Below are 18,196 nucleotides of genomic sequence, written 5' to 3'. Positions count from 1 at the left end.
AGGAGACTTTACCAGTAGAGGCAGAAAAGAAAAAGCCAAGTATTTTTGAGCGAAGCCAAGATCTTCTATTTTTTTCTTGATTGTAAGAATTACAATGGAAGTATGGCTAGAAAAAATATTAGGCAATAAAACTTGCAATAAAGTTTACCCCAGGGAAGTAATGAGGACTGAATATGGATACCACCTGCCGCAGAAGTATTGTGACATTTTGATAAGATTTCAGATTTTACATGAGAACAAGAAGCACACTTGTTGGGCTGGTGGCCAGGCTGCAGGCATAGGGTATTAGAGTCCAGAGATGATTAACAGCTAACTTTGGTCACAGTGACTGAAAATTCAGTTATTCCAGAAGATGAAACAGCTGAAGTTTTTATGGGTATCACAAAATTGTCAGATGGGCTTCACTGTGGGAAATGAGAACAAAAGAAGTTTGGAAAGGGGGTCTGCTGAGGAATTCCCCCATCATGACTTCTTTGCAACTTAGTAAACATGTGCAATTCATTGCTTACATACTGGAATTAATGTTCTCCAGAATTTGAAAGTTTCAGGTCTGAAGCACAAGAAGTTCATTGCAGTCCCAACCTCCTATAGGTGCTTCTGTAAGTCACCCTGTGCTATCACCTGAAGGCTGGAATCCCATCGAATTTCTCTAAATGAAACGAAACATTTTTGAGACCTGATAATCTTTGCAAGCCTAAATAAGCTTTGTATGTATTTATTTTATATTTTAAAAATAGTTTTGGTGTATCCTAATCCTTGAAGTTTTAAAAATGTTTTTATGAACAGGCTCACATTCACTTACATTTTCTGCCACGTGTTCCAGAATGTTGCAAGCCCCTCCATTTGTGGACAGAAATGATACATGTTCCTGACTATTGCAGAGAGATATATATATCATCCAGAAAGCTGTATGACACCACTGACAATCTGCCTTCTAATATCTGTTTGCTTGATATACTCTTATTTGAAAGGGCAGTTTAATGATGGTCTGGAAATGCTGCTATATCCCCCATCTGCTGAATTCAATTAACACAGCAGGTGGGCAGTCAAGATATTTTGACAACTAATCTTCCATCCTGAAACTATGTAGCATTTATAGTCCAGTAAGTCTCAAATACTGACATGATAATTGTAATATCTTCAAATGCTTCTTTGTATGAGTTAAAAATTCAGACACATCTGGTTTTGCTACAGTTCTCAAAGCTCACAGTCAAAGGCGCAAGGATGTGAAAACTTTCTCAGCTCAAAGCTCTACAACTGCATGTGATGACTTAAGCAGTGGAGTTTCCATCAGATCTCTGGAAATTATTACAGTTTTTTATGTTGTTACCATGGAAGACAGTAAAAGTGTTAAATCAGCAGGATTTGAAGGATCAAATTCTTACCATTCATAGAAAATAGAACCCTCTGCAGATGATATATTTTAATACTTCCCACATCCTAGCATCAGCTAGGCTTTTACAAGTTAAAAACAAAGATACGTTTGCACAAACCTACCTGGCGTAGTCAAACAAGTTACACAGTGCTACCTGAAGCACAGTTTGGAAAATACCTTTTATACTTTGTATATATCTGGAAAAAAAATTATCCTTTTTTGTATTTGGCAATATTATAGTCCTGTTTCTGGTGTGAGGTTTCTCTGGTTTTAATTTATTTATTTAAACTACTGCTCCTCATCTGCACTTACTTCAGCAGCGTAGGACCAGATTCTGCTGCTCCAACACTGCTGCTATCAGCTGAGTTACTGGATTAAATCTAGCTTGCAGTTTTGAAAGAGGAAAATGTGGTGAAATAATGAGTATATAATTATTATTGTTATCCTAATTTTGACAGTGTTTGTGTTGTACAACATCAGAGAAAAACATGGTTCCTGCCCTAAAGAACCCATAACTTCAGAGTCTCAAGATGCATCCCTTCCAGCTCATTGTCTGTTTCTACAGTCAAGCACTTTGCCTCTTGCAGGATCCTCCCACATGCCTAAAACCTCCCTTACCATTTCAGTGGTTAAATAAGTTGTGAGAAGCAGGACAGCAAGTTGCCTGTGTGCATGCTTCAAGTTGCTGTTACTCTAATGACCTTTTTTCATGCTCTTTCATCTCTAAATTTAGCTAACTACTAAAGGCAGAGTCTAGCAGATTGGGGGACACAGCAAACACTAATGCACAGACCGTATATAATTACTCTCAAAAGAACAGCACAGATTACAAGACAGTGTAATTACTATTCTGTAGCCAAATTAAGTTTATTTTATGAAATTGTACCTTTTCAAGTCTAATAAATCATTAGAACCATTCATTCTAGACCAACACATGCAGCACAAAATCAAAAGTATTATTTAAAGGCTGACATTAAGAATTTGAAAATCTGTTCACATTAGGATGTATTTGAATTGATGACATTGTGACTGCCAGGTACAAACACACCTTAAGTCTGAAATATAATCTTTAAAATAGTTGCCTCTATGCCATTTAAAGAGAACATACTGGAGAATCATGGGAAAGAGTTCAGAATGTGAATTCAAGTATAGAGATTCAGAAATGTACTGTACAGATACCAGCATGGTTATTGAGACACAATGATGACACTATACTGAGCTTCATGAAATTACAGAGAAGTTACGTCATGGTAAATAGTTATATACTGGTTCATTTTCAGATACAAAAAATTTTGTAAAACAGGAAATATTCTATAATGTTTAGTTGAGATAAATGACAAGCAGTTTATTCCCTGGATGACATACATAAAATCTGATTAAAGTATTAATAAACTTTGTGCTTATATAGAGTTTTAAAGTTTTAATCATCCTAGTTCTCAGAAATTATACTTCCAGTATTCTAGCCAAAAAGCTTTCCCTCTTTTTTGAGAAAACAGCACAAACACAACCCAGAAAGTTTGTTAATTCTTTCTTTAATAAAGCAGGCTAAATGTTCTTCCAGAGTAAAGATACAAAGCTCCACAACTAAATCAATACCCAGTCAAAATATGATACTGCCTTTCTGCAGTACATACAACTGACATGACATGCAAGAGACCTTAAAGTAATAAATTACAGATGTGAGATACAGTAAAACAGTCTCAGATCAGCAGTCTTAATGCTGCATCAGTTTTTATCAGCAATTTGCAATGCTTATAGTTTTTCTATCTGATTATTGTTATCCAGGAACATTACGAGCAGGTCATTTCCAAAGAAAAAGAGTAATCTTGTATTTTAAATGACAATTTCTCTTTCAGTATATTCTTAACACAAAACAGGGTGATGATCTGACATTTTATCTAACTTACAAGTTTTTAACTTAATGAATATAATAAAATACTTCTAATTATCTCTGCACTATGATCAAATTTCAGAGAAAACATATTTTAGATGTAAAAGGACATGGTACAACCAAACCAGATTCATTTACTGGAGTTACTCTGATCTTATTTGTATAATCATCTCTCCGCTTTGGAAGATTTTTATCATATCACGTGGCATGATATGCATTCAGCTTATAGGTATTCACTGATTCTTCTTAGAAACTCCCCAAATCTTTATATACTTTCACTACTTTTTAAAATATGCAACATTAAAGATACAACTCATTTACAAAAATAAAAAACCTGTACAAATCACACTCTTCCATTGGCAATGAGACTGTTCAAGAAAATAGCAATGTGATCCCTGAAACAACTTACTAGAATAGAAATCAAAAGACTGATATGCTTAAAAAAAATAAAAAAGAAGTAAAAACATTTTCTCCTGCCAAGCTACTGGAATCTTTGAAGATTTATGTATCACAGAATATAAAACTTTTCTTGCTGTCCCCAGAATATTTCCTTCCTCTTTCCACAGGTACTTCTTCAACAGCCACCTTTTGCTGATGGAGCCACAAGCCTTGCTGCATATGTTAAGGCTAGAAAAGCTTGAAAGACCTAAGCAAATCAACCACACACCCAGTCCCCTGGCATTCATGCAAACTCAAGGTAATAAAATAAACTGGAGACAGGCATGCATACTTAATTCCAAAGTGATCTTTCATGAAGCTTAAAATGACACCAAAATAAACACCTCTCCAAAATGTTATTATCTTTCATCTAAATAGTCATCTGACTGTTTGCATCACTCTGTTGCAGAGAGGTGTGATGCTATGCCTGCTCACAACTTTCTAGTATTTTAACATTTAACAAGGCACAGTTAATCTCTGAAGAACTACATGGTGGCTTTTGAACATGTAAGGATGGCAGCTACCATCTAATTACATGACAATTAACTCTTCAGTCACCGACGCAGATCTTGTAAAATCTAAGACCAGCAAATCACATGTCACCTCATCTTTGGGACACAGTACTTCATTTACAATTACAGACTAAGCAGCAAATAACTACAATTTCATGACTTTGAACAAACACAAGCTTTGCCATGCAAATAGGAAGTTATTGCATGGTATAATGTATATGCATCTTAAAAGCAAATAATGCTTTTTTTTTTGGCTGCTGTGACAGAGTGACATACTAATGTTCTTTCCACAAGCTAACTCTGTGTAGGTCCTGCAAGAGGAGTGGTCTACTCACCACCAGTTTTGTTTTGTGAATTCCAACAGAGGTTAAATGGATCAGAAAGTACAGAAAGCCCTCCCTTATCTACTTGAAAAAAGCTGTTACTAAATGTACTGTGGACTTGATGGGAAAAAAAAATGCACTTTTCCATAGAAGAATATGTAACAGAGTTAATTATAAACTTTCTGTTGGTTAATGCTGCTGCACCATTATGTTTCTTGTGATTAGAAATATGGAAATCATATAGGAATATATGTAAACAGAGTCTATAGAAGATAATAGCAATGAGACATAAAGTGCTTTTAATTCACTTCACTTTGCAACCTTCCCTGGTAAGTTACCATACTCTGGCTAGCTTTAGTTCAACCAGCTCAGGTCTACACTATGAAACACTGTTATTTCCCTTGCACCTATTTTTTAACTGGGGTAGTCTGAGTAAAATTCAAAAAAAATCATGCCAGGGGAAGTAAAAGTAGACAAAGATAAAGAATGAAAGAGGTGAGCTGGGAACTCTCAAGGGGAAAAAGTAGAGAAAGGCAAATAAGGCTCTGTTGTGTAGGTTCCCATTCTCAAGGAGTTTGTCACATAAGTCTCCTGTAAGCACTGAGGAACAACTACACAAACCTCTCCTGAACACACCTCAGGCTATTGCAGGATGAAAATGAAGAAACTAGGATTCCTCAAGCGAGAACTAACAGGATGATGCTTTTTAATATTTTTGATACTCATTCCCTACTTCTCTAATCACAGTCTCTGAAGAAACAGAGAAAACACAGTCAAGCATATTTTGTAAAAGGACAATATTAAATCTAGCCTGTCTTTGCTGCTTCAGGTCTGATGCCAAGTATCCACACATTTCCATTATGGTACCTAGCACATACTATTCTATGTTTTTGGAAAGCAACAGTTCTATAGTAACAAAGCTCCTAAGTAGGATAACAGCATAATTAATAATAATAACTTTATATTAGAACTGGGTTTTACTGGGTCTTTATTTAAGGCAGTTATTAAAATGTATATATTATTTTTTTAAAGTAGCAAATTTTGCTTGCCTTTTTATTTTAATTTAGGGTTTTGACAGCTGAAATGGGCTACCTTTATCTATTTTCTGCCCTTGTAATCCAAAGAACTGTCCAACCCGTAGAATCACAGAAATTAGAGCTGAGTTGTAATGACAGATTTCCCAAACTCTCCCAACCTGTTTCTTTAGATGTCCAGTGGGCTGACAATAGCAAAGTCAGAATCTTTGCTGTTATTACTACTGTCGTCATCAGGGCTGGAGCTCAGGTTGCTGGAGGAGGCTGAAATGGAACCCATCAGAGGGTCAGAAAATACCAAAGAAGAACGAGATGGAGCTTCTGGCTTCACCGCTGCCTCCTTGTGTGCCTGAAGGGCCTGCACCGGCTCTGGAACAGCACTTTTACTTCTCTCCTCTTCTTTGGAAACCATAATATAGTCATCAGCACTCTTGCTCTCACAAGTGCTCAGGTCAGTTGTAGTCTGTGAAACAATGGCACAGAAAAGACTTGAAGTAAGCACCAGTATTATCATATAATAAGGCTTATGAAGCATGTCAGTCACATGGGAATGGGACAAAGGAATAATTATTATCCAGAAGTAGCAACGACTAAAAAAGTGAAAAATACAGTGGATATTAACTTTGGATGACATGATTTGTTATTTCACAGAATCACAGAATATTCTGAACTGGAAGGGACTCACAAGGATCATCGAGCCCAGCTCTAAAGTGAATGGCCCACACAGATATCAAACCCACAACCTTGGCATATAAGCACCATGCTCTGACCAACTGAGCTAATTTAAAAAAGCATAAAATGTAACACTCTAAAATACTTTTTTTGGCCTAACAGTCTTACATCAGACATCATCACAGTGCATCCACATAGTGACCACAGCAGCCAAGCATAAAAGATATAACAGCTGCAAAGATTAAGCAATTACAGTAAGTTCCTGTAGCATTTAGTGAAGTACTTTTGAGATTTTTTTTGCTGGTTTGCATGTACAATAGCATTTTGGAGCTTGTCAGGAGAATGGTTTGATACAAAATTTCTGAGTAAAACCCTGACTTGTGAAATCTGAACCACCCACAGACCTGGTTTAGTGTGCACCAGCTTGGGTCCAAAAAATCAGGGCTGCCGGAGCTTCCAGGGTTAGTGTTGTTGACTATTTCCTAACTCTTCCAGAAAATGAGGGTCTGGGAATCCCAGTTCTGTCTTCTTAGACCTTGGGAAATATGTGTCCTTGAGCACTTAGGTAGTAACTCAAGACCATACATCAGAGCATTAGAAAACTCTATGAAGTCTCAATCTTATATCCCATTATACTAGCCACACTCAGAATCCCAGCTTTTCCAGTCAGAGCTATATGTAATTAGAAAGGGAGACTGCCATACACAGTAGAGTGGGATTTCTCACTTGTTGACAACTGGCAGTCTTTTAGCTTGGTTGTAGCTCAAATGGACAACAATTTGTTTCCTGCTGCAAGAGCTGCATTCAGCTCCAGTCTAGTGCTATGCTCCTCTGGCATGAACATGACTGCTTTCTTGGTTGATTCCACACAGGTTTTTTTCAGAGTAATAATGCAACCTGCCAAACAGCCTGTAGGTACAAGCATCCTGAAGTGGTGTGATGCCAAAACCAATATATTTGCTTATATGAATGCAAGACTGAGAAAAAGGAAAAGTAAAGGGAAATTTGCACCCTCATTTGTGGCAATACAAGCCCTACACCTGTGACCTTTCCACAAAAAGAAAGGAAAAAAAACCAAAAAACAAGCAGTTACAGAAAAGAAAAAAACCAGGAATAATCTGAATGAGATAAAGATAAGTCTACAGTATGGTATATAAAACTGGAGTACTACAAGCATCAGCCATAACTGCAGTTACAGAATCCATGACCACCAGCAAAATTAATTTAGGAAAATTTATTATTACAGCTGAAAATTATTTTCTTGTTTTGATTACTGAATATAGATCAGAATGTTCTTGTAGCTCAGAAGCAAAATCCACCTGTGATTATGAATGACTGTAAGAATGAAATGAGGGAGCTGGAAGTCTTTGGTTGTCATTTGGATAGTCATTAAAAATTATCAGAAGTCACAATAAAGAGAAATATCAGCTGAATGGGAAAATATATTAAAATACAGAATTTTGCCCATATTTATATTAATAAGGATTCAAATATCTCCCTTTCTAGAAAATTCTGGAATATCTCGTTCTCATAATTTATAATTTTTGTGTTATCTACAAGTATGCAGGTCTAATAATATTATATAACTAGTATTACTATAGGTTTAATAACATTTAATATTCTGTTTTGTAATGAACTAATTTTAATACTTCACAATTCAAATGGAAGTATCTGGAGTCCAAAATTTTACCTCTCCCAATGTAAGACAGTCATAACATTGACAGAAATTGACATCCATTATTTTTGGTAGTAACTCCCTTTTCACAGAAGTCTTAATAAAATTAACACAAAGCCGAACAGATTGGTTTTAGAAAGATCAACAACTAGCCTTTTCTGAGTGTTATCAAAATTGATCTCCAACCCTCCTGATACATGCAGAACCAGAGTAGTTCAAATGTCAGAAACTTCAAGCAGTTTCCATGAAGTTAAAACCACAGAGTTCTATCCTACTAGGAGAGATACTTCACTGTTTAAACACTTCTGAGCTGAGGCATAATTTGTTAGCAATTAGCCTTTTGCTTTCATCTTGTCTGTTTGAAATGCTGTCTTCATGAGCTGTCAGTGAGTCAGCTGCCATCACCAGGGGGCTGAGGACACAGGCAGCGCACAACCAACAGGCTCCACCAACACACAATCACAGAATAGTTTGGGTTGGAAGGACCTTTAAAGGTCACATAGTCCAACTCCCACAGTGAGGCACAGAGACATCTTCAACTAGAGCACACTGCTGAGAGCCCTGTCCAACTGGACCATCAATGTTTCCAGGGATGGGGCACCACCACCTCTCTGGAAAAACTGTTCCAATGTATCACACCATCCTCATCATAAAAAAAATTTCTTCCTCAGATCCAATCTAAACCATTTTAGATTAAACAATTTAAATTCTAACTATTTCAGTTAAAAATCATTGCCCCTTGTCCTATTATAACAGGCCCTGCTAAGAAATTTGTCTCTATCTCTCATTTAAGCCCCTCCTTCATTACGAAATGGTCACAATTAGGTCTCCCTGGAGCCTTCTCTTCTCCAGGCTGAAAATCACCAACTCTCTCAGCCTGTCTTCATAGGAGAGGTGATCCAGCTGTCTAATCATCTTTGTCCCACTGCTCTGGAATCGATCCAACAGGCCCATGTCCTTTTTCTGCTGGGGACCCAGAGCTGGATGCATTGCTCCAGGGGGATCTCACCAGAGGGGAGCAGAGGGGCAGAATCACCACCTTTGATCTGCTGGCCTCACTGCTTTGGATGCAGCCCAGAGTACAGTTGGATTTCTGGGCTCAAGTGCCCATTTGGGAAATGTCCTCTCATCCACTAATATTCCCTAGTCCTTCTCAAGCAGGGCTGTTTTCAATCCCTAATCTTCCAGCCTGTATTGATACTTTTTTGGGAGCTCTAAATACCATAGTCAAAATTTCAGAACTTTGTTTCCATCCCCCCACCCTGTACAACAGAAATACACATTCCTCTAAACAACCACTGCCACATAATTCACCTGGCCTCTTTCCACACTTCTATTTAAAAGCTCTCAGGGAATGCAGTACTGCCTCATTTTTCAAAATTATACACTATTATTCCAAGCTATCAAGAATTCTTTATTTCAGTCCTCACAGCCCTCACACCTCCACCTTGCGTAGGGTGACACAGATCTTGCTTAGTGAAACACTTGCCCAGCAAGATCAGTATTTTTGTTTCTGGCACTCCCCAGTTTCCCAAATTCTGCTTTCAAGAGCGTTCCCTAGTGCAGCTGGAAAAGCATCTTGCTTTTTAATACAGAAAACCACTCATCCCAATTCCTTCTTGCTAATGTTGAGCTTCCCAACAGTACTCTTCACGCCACCCACGCTTTTTGGTTTGGTTAAGACCTATGGCTCACTGAAGTAACAGAGAAGCAGCAAAGCAGAGATATTGACCCCAAAATCCTATAAAAGGGCTGTCTGTAAATCTTTGCCTATCCCTAGCATACACTTGTATTTTGGAACTGATATTTCCAGAGGTAAAATACCTCCTTCCTTCTTCTTTTGCCTGTTTCTGTTTCAGGAAACTCATGCTGACGTGAAGCATGTTTTCTCCCATCTGCTGCCACTACTGAATAAATGAAAAATGACAGAATTATACTTCCAGTAGCTTTGGAAGTTAACAACCTTACGCCCGTTGCCATATGGCTTCTCCAAACAATTTTTCCTGATGAATATCAGCTACTAGGACCAGGCTTATTTCATTTGCCTTCACACTGTGAATGAGTTAAAACTAAATGCAAGGATACAAATCAAGAAAGCTTAGAAGAACAGCAGCTCATTTTGCCTCCTTCTTTGAACAGACATAAAGGCAAGATAATGTGTTAATTATCATTCATTATTTAGCAACAGAAGCCTTCTGTTTGTCAACTGCATGCTGCTACCAAAGCCAAACATTCCAAAAAATGCTTGATTCCTTTTAGCCTTTATCTTAATTTTTTTTTGCATTTTTAATTTTGCAGCTTTCCTTTCTAAAGAAGGGCTATATCCTTATCCTCATTTTGCAGAAAGGGATTTTGGCACAAAGAAAGAGGAATAACACTTTTTAAAAAAGCTGTGATGATAAATAGTTTATTCTTATATAACAACCAGGCACAAAAGACCAGATTTTAATCTCATTTATAGAAAAGCTACACCTGTAAGTGTTTCAGCTATCCTAGAAAATAACCCTATAACTCCAGCAAAGAACAATCCCTACAGTACAAATCACACCAAATAGAATTACAGGCATTACCAAAGTCACAGCGAATGCAAATAGAGTAGAAATTTATTTAGCAAGAAATGCATTAAAATGCCTAGAGGTGGTTGTTTTTTTATCCCCCTGCAGCTCTCTGTAAGTACTCCCAGCATGACCCAGGGCACCAGTGCAGCCCTCTTTCTTCAGCAGAGCTAAAAGCCTGGGCTGTGCCCTGGTTTGGGCCAACAACTGAGCCCATCAATTAACACTTTAATTTCACAGTCCACTATTCTGCAGTTCTATTGTCCTGTGTTTTATTAAAAGGGGTCCAGAGCTCTCCTCTTTTTATTCATTTTTATGTGTGGTGGTTAAAGACTAAGGGCTTGGAAACAGCACAGATAACTAGGGGGTAGTTAGACAGACAAACTATCCCTAATTAACTAACTAAGGATACCACCAGTCCTCCTAGAGTACCATTTCTAACACTGATCTTTTTCTTTCCATCAGAGGTGCTGTTGCTCATTATCATAATTGGAAGTTACAAAAGATAAGAGGAGAGGAGGCTAATCCATATGAATGTACTGCACCTCCAAACATAAACCATGCAGTGCTAATGCCTCATTAATGTTCTGCAGCAGCTTAGCTTGTACAATCTCTACTCACATTGCTCATAGTTGACTTATGAGCAGCCTTGAAATTGTAGGAGTCATGGATGCTGCTCAGTTCCTGGGGCTGGATGTAGATACCCTGACTACACACTGGATTAAGCCCAGACCTCCTTGTACATCACCCTGAAAATCTGCACTGGAGAGAAATCTGTGCAGACCAGGCTTCACTTGCTCCACTCTCAATACCCAAAGAGTCCCACCACGTCCATGATACATGGTTTAGACCAGCCTCCGAGTAAGGCTTCTCCACCATCAGTAGGGTCTGCTCTCACACCCACACACCACACACACACACCCACACACACCACATACAGAGCTTGCTGCCATGTTATATGGCATTCTGCCTTCTAGCTTCTAGATGTAAAAAATCATCAAAAAACATTATTTACCATTTTGGAAAGAAAACAAAAGGTACTTAATATAAAATGCCAGGAGATCAAAGGGAAAAATAGGAAGCCATTATATCAACAGTCCAATATGCTGTATCAGTTTAACCTATACCTTTATTATGGCAGAAAATAGTGATTGTAATGACAACAGCTAAGCAAGCAATGAAAACACTCTAGCAAAGCTTTTTTCTTCACCATTACTCAGTATAAAAAAACAAATCTTGGTATTGCCTCTAATACCGTAGTACAATTAAAATATATATTTTTAACATAGTGTTCTAACTCAGGGGGATTGTGTGTTATAAATTAAAATGACCCTGCATCATTATTTGAAAATGAATAAATATTTCCTGCAGTTCCTAAGTACACTTGTCAAAAGTGAACTGACTGCAGACTCAGTTAAGACTTTGAGGTGACAGTACTGCCACTGATTTATGAGTGTGAGTTATCAGCAGCAGGGTGGCAGACTTAATAGAACTCCAACACAGAAATGAGCAGGCACAAAAGTACTTATTTTTAAGATCATGTTTGGGTTGGACTGACCCTTAGAGAGGGCCCTTCGTCTATGAACTTTTCCTATGACTGTATGTTTTGTATGTGAAAACATTGTTTACAGATTCAAGGAAAAAGTCAATACAATGAAGTAGAAGGTAAAAGCAACCTCCTTGCTATTTCCTTTTTGGCACAGGCCATGAATACCCTGCAATGCAGTTAATCAGCTCTTACATAATGGGATCCTGGAGGACAAGGACAATGAGAATAATCATGTGGGAACATTTGGTATGGGAACATTTACCTGCAATTTTTGCATTTTTTTGTAGGAAATTAATCTGTGATTCTGTGATTCAACAGTGTGAAAGAACACCCCCCAAACACTGCCTAACACTTAGACTTAAATATCTTATAAGGCTACAATAAAAATAATTAATCAGAGTAGGGCAGTAGCTAGAGAGACACTTTTAACCCACTCTCCATATGGACCAGGAATGCTGGTGTTTCCCACATAATGTCTGCTAGAGGAAGTCTCCAAAAAATGGAGGGCCATCAATGGCCTGCTTGAGACGTTTTTATGTTACCTGTTGTGCTGAGATGAACTGTTGCTTTGTCATGACAGGTCCCTTTAGGACATCACTTGCCCCTTTGTTCTGGTTATTGGAACAGTAATGATCATCAGCAATAGTGATTTGCTCATTTTCTTCAGCTTCCAGCTGGCTCTGGTTGAAACGCAATGAACCTTTCAGGATATCCTTGATCTGTTGTTGAATAGAAAGGGAAAGGTTGTAAGTTAAAAACTAGGAGGAACTCTGCATTTTCTAAAGCCCTGTGCAGACTGCTTTCATATGCCATTTCCCTAAAAATATTTGCTTTGCAAAGATAGGAAGCAAGTCAATATTCATACCTATATTGGTTAAAGATAGAAATAACAGTGAAATGGGTTTTTTATTGGAGTCTGGAAAACAACTATTCAAGAAATTGAAAGGAAATAAAACTGTTAAGATTACTTCCTGCCTCATTAAAGGTTTAAAATATGTCACATTGCTCTTAATAAAATGTATTTTGAGGGAACAGAGGGCAGTATAATCAGAGCCACAGATGCTACCATTCTCATTTTATGTATGTAGTATTTTTTCCTTTAATTCAATGATATTCAAGTGTTGCCACAATGAAATAATGGGGACATGGGCGTAGTTGTTGTCTAGCAAGTGCATTTTGCATTATGAAAAATGATAGTGTGGCTGAAGTCCAGCACTTTGTGTTGCACTTCTTTAGTTGTGATCTGAGGCCTCCAAAACCTCCACTGCAAATACTGTGCAAGTTGTTTGAACTCTTTATAGCTGAGTTTTATTGTTACAAATAAAAACACACCACAAGGTTTGATGAACCAGTAAAACAGCTACAAGAACACAAACCAATAGTATACAGAAAGAATAAAATAGGAGAAAAAAGGAGAAAGGATTAATAGTTCTGAAGGGCACTAGAAGGTTAAGCTAAGCAATAGTAATACCTGCTTCAAGCCAGCCAAGGAAACCAGAATTTCATCTTCTTTTTCCAAGCGTTCTTGCAAAATGACTTCCTGAATATTTCCTGTAACATCAAAAGAAAGATAAAAAGAGAAAACATTTTAAATAAACTCAAATGTGCTGTTACTTACTGTTGACTGATACTTTCAAAAACTTCTGTGACCTTCAAACACAATTCTGTACCCAAACCTAGAGACTGACAATCTTATTATCTGCACAGGTGAGGACAGCCTGAGCCTGGCACTGCTGCCAGGACGCCTCCAGTAATGCTCTGCTCTGCAGGTTTTCTGTTGCCCCTGTGTACCACGGAACTCGGGCTACTACTGGCCCCTAGAAGACCACATCAGCCTCTGTGCTACATACAATTTTGAACTTGAAAATGCTTTGGAAAGCATTCAGAAACAGAGAAATCAGATGCATCTCACAGAGAGGTTTATGTAGAAGCACAGCAATGTTCATCTTGATCCCATGGCCACGGCAGATGCTTCATAGAAGGACTAAAAAAAGTTTATTTCCCCTTCTATTCTCTTCTTTTATGTACAAGACCTAGGGCTCAGCAAAACTTATTTGACAGAAGGAGCAGTTAGTACCAACACTTCTGGAGACTCTTGCCTTCCATACCCACAGCATGGTCCTTCAAGGATGCATTTCACTACCCTGGTATAGCGTGTTTGCAGGAAAACAACCCCAAGCAATACTACACTCCAACACAGCCCAGATAACTCTGGAGATTCAAGTAACTGCATTCTCTGGCCTCCCAGCTCCTGCTTTCCCACTCTTTAAGAAAACAGCAGAGATTTCTAGAGACAGATTGGCAGAAGGAGATGGTATCTGTCAACTGAAAATGACAGGATACTTCTTTGTGCCACTCCTGTCTTACATACACAGACTGAGCCCAAATCCCTCAGTGACACTCATCTGGGAAGAATGCTTTGCTGCTCATGAGTATCTCTATCCAGGTACTTCACAATTAGAGCTCTGTACAATTAAGCCACACCTACATTGCATTTGTTTTTTTTTTAACAACATCCTGCATATTCAGGGTCCAAATCAGTGAAAAGCCAGAACTGCTGTTAACAGATGATCCTGACAAGGACAAATACGATGACACTGCCAACTCTGACACAATATGAAGTTTCAAGTAAAAGCATTGAGTAATTCGGTATGAGTTTTGTGTTTACAGAATAAATAACAATATAATGAGATGTGGGAGACAGGGCAAGAAGAAAGATTAGAAGTGGAGAGGTAGATTTCAAACTTGTGTATAAACACAAGTTTGAAATTGAGTTGGGCCAGAAATCAGTAATGGCTATAAAGGATGAACAGAAACGGCAAAGAGGAGAAAGGATCCATGCCTAAATACTAAATGAACCACTAAAAAGCAATCTGAGATGTAGAAGGAATGAAAGAGTCTAGAACCATGAAAGACAATAGCTGACAGAAGTCAAAGTGATGTGATCAAGGTCAAGAGCATCAGTGAAGGTACCATAACTCAGCTTTGCATAAGCAGTCTGCCTGAACCAGGAGATCTATGCTCACATTATTTACTGTATTACAGTGGCAATGTTCTGCAGCAATGTTGTACAATTGTCAAATTGTTGTACAATTGAACAATTTTACATGAGAAAGACACTTCATTATGAAGGCCAGAAATAATAAAAAAAACCAGATCTTTCTGCAAATACGTAGCATCTTGAATTGAGAAAATACATAATTATTACAACATTTTACTTGATTTTTAAATTTTATATCTAAATTGTATGTTCCCTCCATTTGGTAAGTAAAATATATTAATATTTATTTATAAAAGAGCAACTTACATTCTGTTTTCCACCATTTCAGAGAATGCATGATTTCCTTCTTGTAAAAGGTCCAGAATGTGAAGCATCAGAAGTCCAAAGCCTTCATAGGCAAGACAGCCATGCTTGACCACAGCCTGAATCACTGAATTCAACTGTCTTTTCCATTTCTCAGCATTAGAAAGGAAAGTATTCCATAGTGTGTGATCCCCACATATATTAAAGCATACATTAAAAAATCGGGCATGGACATGAACTAAGCAGATGGACCAAGAAAATAATTCAAAGCAAACCTCCAACCTGATGAAGACTAATTGAGAAAATATAAAAATCAGGAAAACAAGAGCAAGAAAACAAAAGCTGAAAGGTAGTCCACATGATGTGGAAATACTCTACTATTATTACTGACCTTTAGAGATGTTTTGTGAATCAATATTTAAAAAAATAAGGAAAATAATTTATCATCACTGTAAAACCCAGCTGAAACCATGTTTGATGAGTCAGTGCATTGAGAAATTTCTAAAAACTTATGAACGGAATATGATAGTCACTCAGCAGTAAAAATTAATAGAAATGTTTGTATCATCACATATTTACTTTAGCAAGATTAATGCCAGATTTTAATATTAGTTTCAGAGGAAAAAAGATCAGGAGCAAAGGTAGGAAAAACCGCCAGTAAGTAGCAACTGAGGCACAAAGGCATAAATTGGGATGTCCTTCTCTAGTGCAATGAAACAGAAGGAAGGTAGAATTCCTTGTGGAATTGGCAATGAATCCTTTTCTTAAATATGCCCTTGAACTGCATATGGCTTCTAATCTGCTGCCCTCATCTCTTTTGAACACAAAGCTTTTTAACTTTCAAATAAATGGAACCCGAATTTATTAGTGCTCATTCTTCTTCCCTGGCTGGTGACTATGGAGGAATTAAAAAAAAAAATCCTTAGATGAGTAAAGCATGAGATGTGGGATTTTGCATGTGATTTTGCATGAGTGCCTCCTTGATCACATCCTTCTGCTGGGACACCTTTGAAATCCGCATGGACTGGAAAGAGGTGGGAAGAAGAGGAGGGATGGCAAGAGGAGCTATGGTATGTTCTCTGCAACTACTCTCCTGTGAACAGCTGTGCCAGGGCACAGCATCCTCACTGGGGACTCTCATCCAAGGTCCTTCCACTGCTGGGGGGACCTCAGAGGGCAGTCAGTTGCTGAGATGAAGAGGGAAAATAAGTTCCCAAGTGCAGACAAAGCTTATTTTACCTTTCTGTACCTCAAAAGGTACCCTTGCAACTGGAAATACTTTAAAAGATACTATTTCAAGAGTGCTATACTGATATATATATATATTGATATAATATTACTCAGCTGAAGGACTTTTACTTTAAGCTGAGATGTATAATTTATTCTTCCTTCATAGGAGATGTTATTGTACTTTGAGAGAAGTGCTTCATGTATATGAATGAACTGGTCACATATTGATTTTTTCCTTATCTACTGCTCTATATCAGTACCTCACAGCTGGCTTTTTTTTATTTTTTTTTAATAAAAAAGTAATTATCTTTAAAAAACCCTGCAGATGTCAATTTGGAAGTGAAAACACCTTCCTACCTTTAAAAAAACTTAATTGAGACAATGAATCAGACAAACAGATTATGTGATTTCTATATTATTCAAAACTGAGTCCAGTTTGATTCTGTGCTATAAATATCCATCTGTTGGGATAGCAGTTGCTATTCAAAAGTTATCAAAATCCTATTGTACAGAGAAAACAAAGGTTAAGGTCAAATACTCCTGACTGCCTTGATTGTTTTTTTTTTTTCCTTTCTTTCAAGATTTTATTTAGGTGATGCTAATTTTTTTCTGCAGAAAAATAAAATATTTCTTTATTCAATGAAGTTCTTAGTAGAGGAAAATAAAAAATGAATTTTGCAACTTCTCACCTGGTGGTTAGAGCACTGCTGTGAGATGTACGAGATACCAGACTGCCATTACAAGACTCTGGATTTGTTTCAGAATAGTGCTAACAAATGTCTGACTATCACAAAATGAACTGTCATACCCTGAGTGTGAGCCTGACTAAGCCTTAGAAATACTAGAGCTGTTAAACCAGTTGTTCTCTTCAGAAGTCAGCAACATTATCCACTTTGATGGATGCCCTCAAACCAGATTCACATCTCAAAGGATGCCTTTTATATAATGGATTAGAATAAATGTTGGGTATTTATTCTTAAATGAACAGATATATTTAAGTTCGATAGATACCAGACCAGTAAATCAATAATTACTTCCTGAGTTAGACTGTGATCAGCTGCCTTGATATACTTTACATGCAACTACAACTATGGAGCAGAACATGCAACTGATTCCATTTATGTTATTTTAAAAAAAATATGGAAAAACACCGTGGCAGGTAGTGAGTTTGTTAGCAACAGTTGAAACAGCTAAAAATTAAGATGAAATATATATTTTATTTCTTGCTCTTACAGTTATGGTAAATTGTGAATCACTTTGCATGCACACTCACTGTAGAAGTAATTTTTTTAAAAAATCAGGATTTCTATTTCCTTTCCCTAATTTAATTGCTAAATTTTAAACTGAAGACATGCTATCTATAGCAATGAAAAAAATTCACAGCAGCTTCTAGCAGGAAAATCAGAGAAAACTTATGCTCTCTGATGATTGAAATGCTCTATATTCCATGATGGTGTGAGCAGTCACTACTGAGTTCCCAGGCCAGGGAAAAAGGCTATTCAAAACATTCCTCTCTCAATATGGAAAAGCTGTTAGGCTTGGCATAATTATTTTAGAGGCTTATTAAATAAAGTAACTTTCACTGAAATTTTTGCTTGTATTCAATACAGATTTTGCAAGAAACCCAACCACCCAACC

General features: G+C 37.4%; 1 protein-coding gene across 11 annotated transcripts in view; it reads right to left on the bottom strand.

Moving 5' to 3' along the window:
- Positions 1 to 5,303: 5,303 nt before the first annotated feature.
- Positions 5,304 to 18,196, bottom strand: part of TBC1D5 (TBC1 domain family member 5) — a 312,792-nt gene continuing 299,899 nt past the window's right edge. For all 11 annotated transcript variants that reach the window (XM_077787221.1, XM_021538132.3, XM_021538130.3 and 8 more), the window contains 3 exons: positions 13,496 to 13,575; positions 12,567 to 12,743; positions 5,304 to 6,036 (listed from right to left, as the gene is read on the bottom strand). In XM_077787221.1, coding sequence (XP_077643347.1) covers positions 5,743 to 6,036; positions 12,567 to 12,743; positions 13,496 to 13,575 — 551 coding nt within the window. In that variant the 3' untranslated portion in view covers positions 5,304 to 5,742. The remainder of the gene's footprint in view (positions 6,037 to 12,566; positions 12,744 to 13,495; positions 13,576 to 18,196) is intronic.

Source organism: Lonchura striata, chromosome 1, assembly GCF_046129695.1.
Source record: "Lonchura striata isolate bLonStr1 chromosome 1, bLonStr1.mat, whole genome shotgun sequence".
In the NCBI taxonomy this organism is placed as follows: Eukaryota; Metazoa; Chordata; class Aves; order Passeriformes; family Estrildidae; genus Lonchura; species Lonchura striata.
Note: the sequence above shows the minus strand (reverse complement) of the source record. Positions and strands in the feature narration are given on the sequence as shown.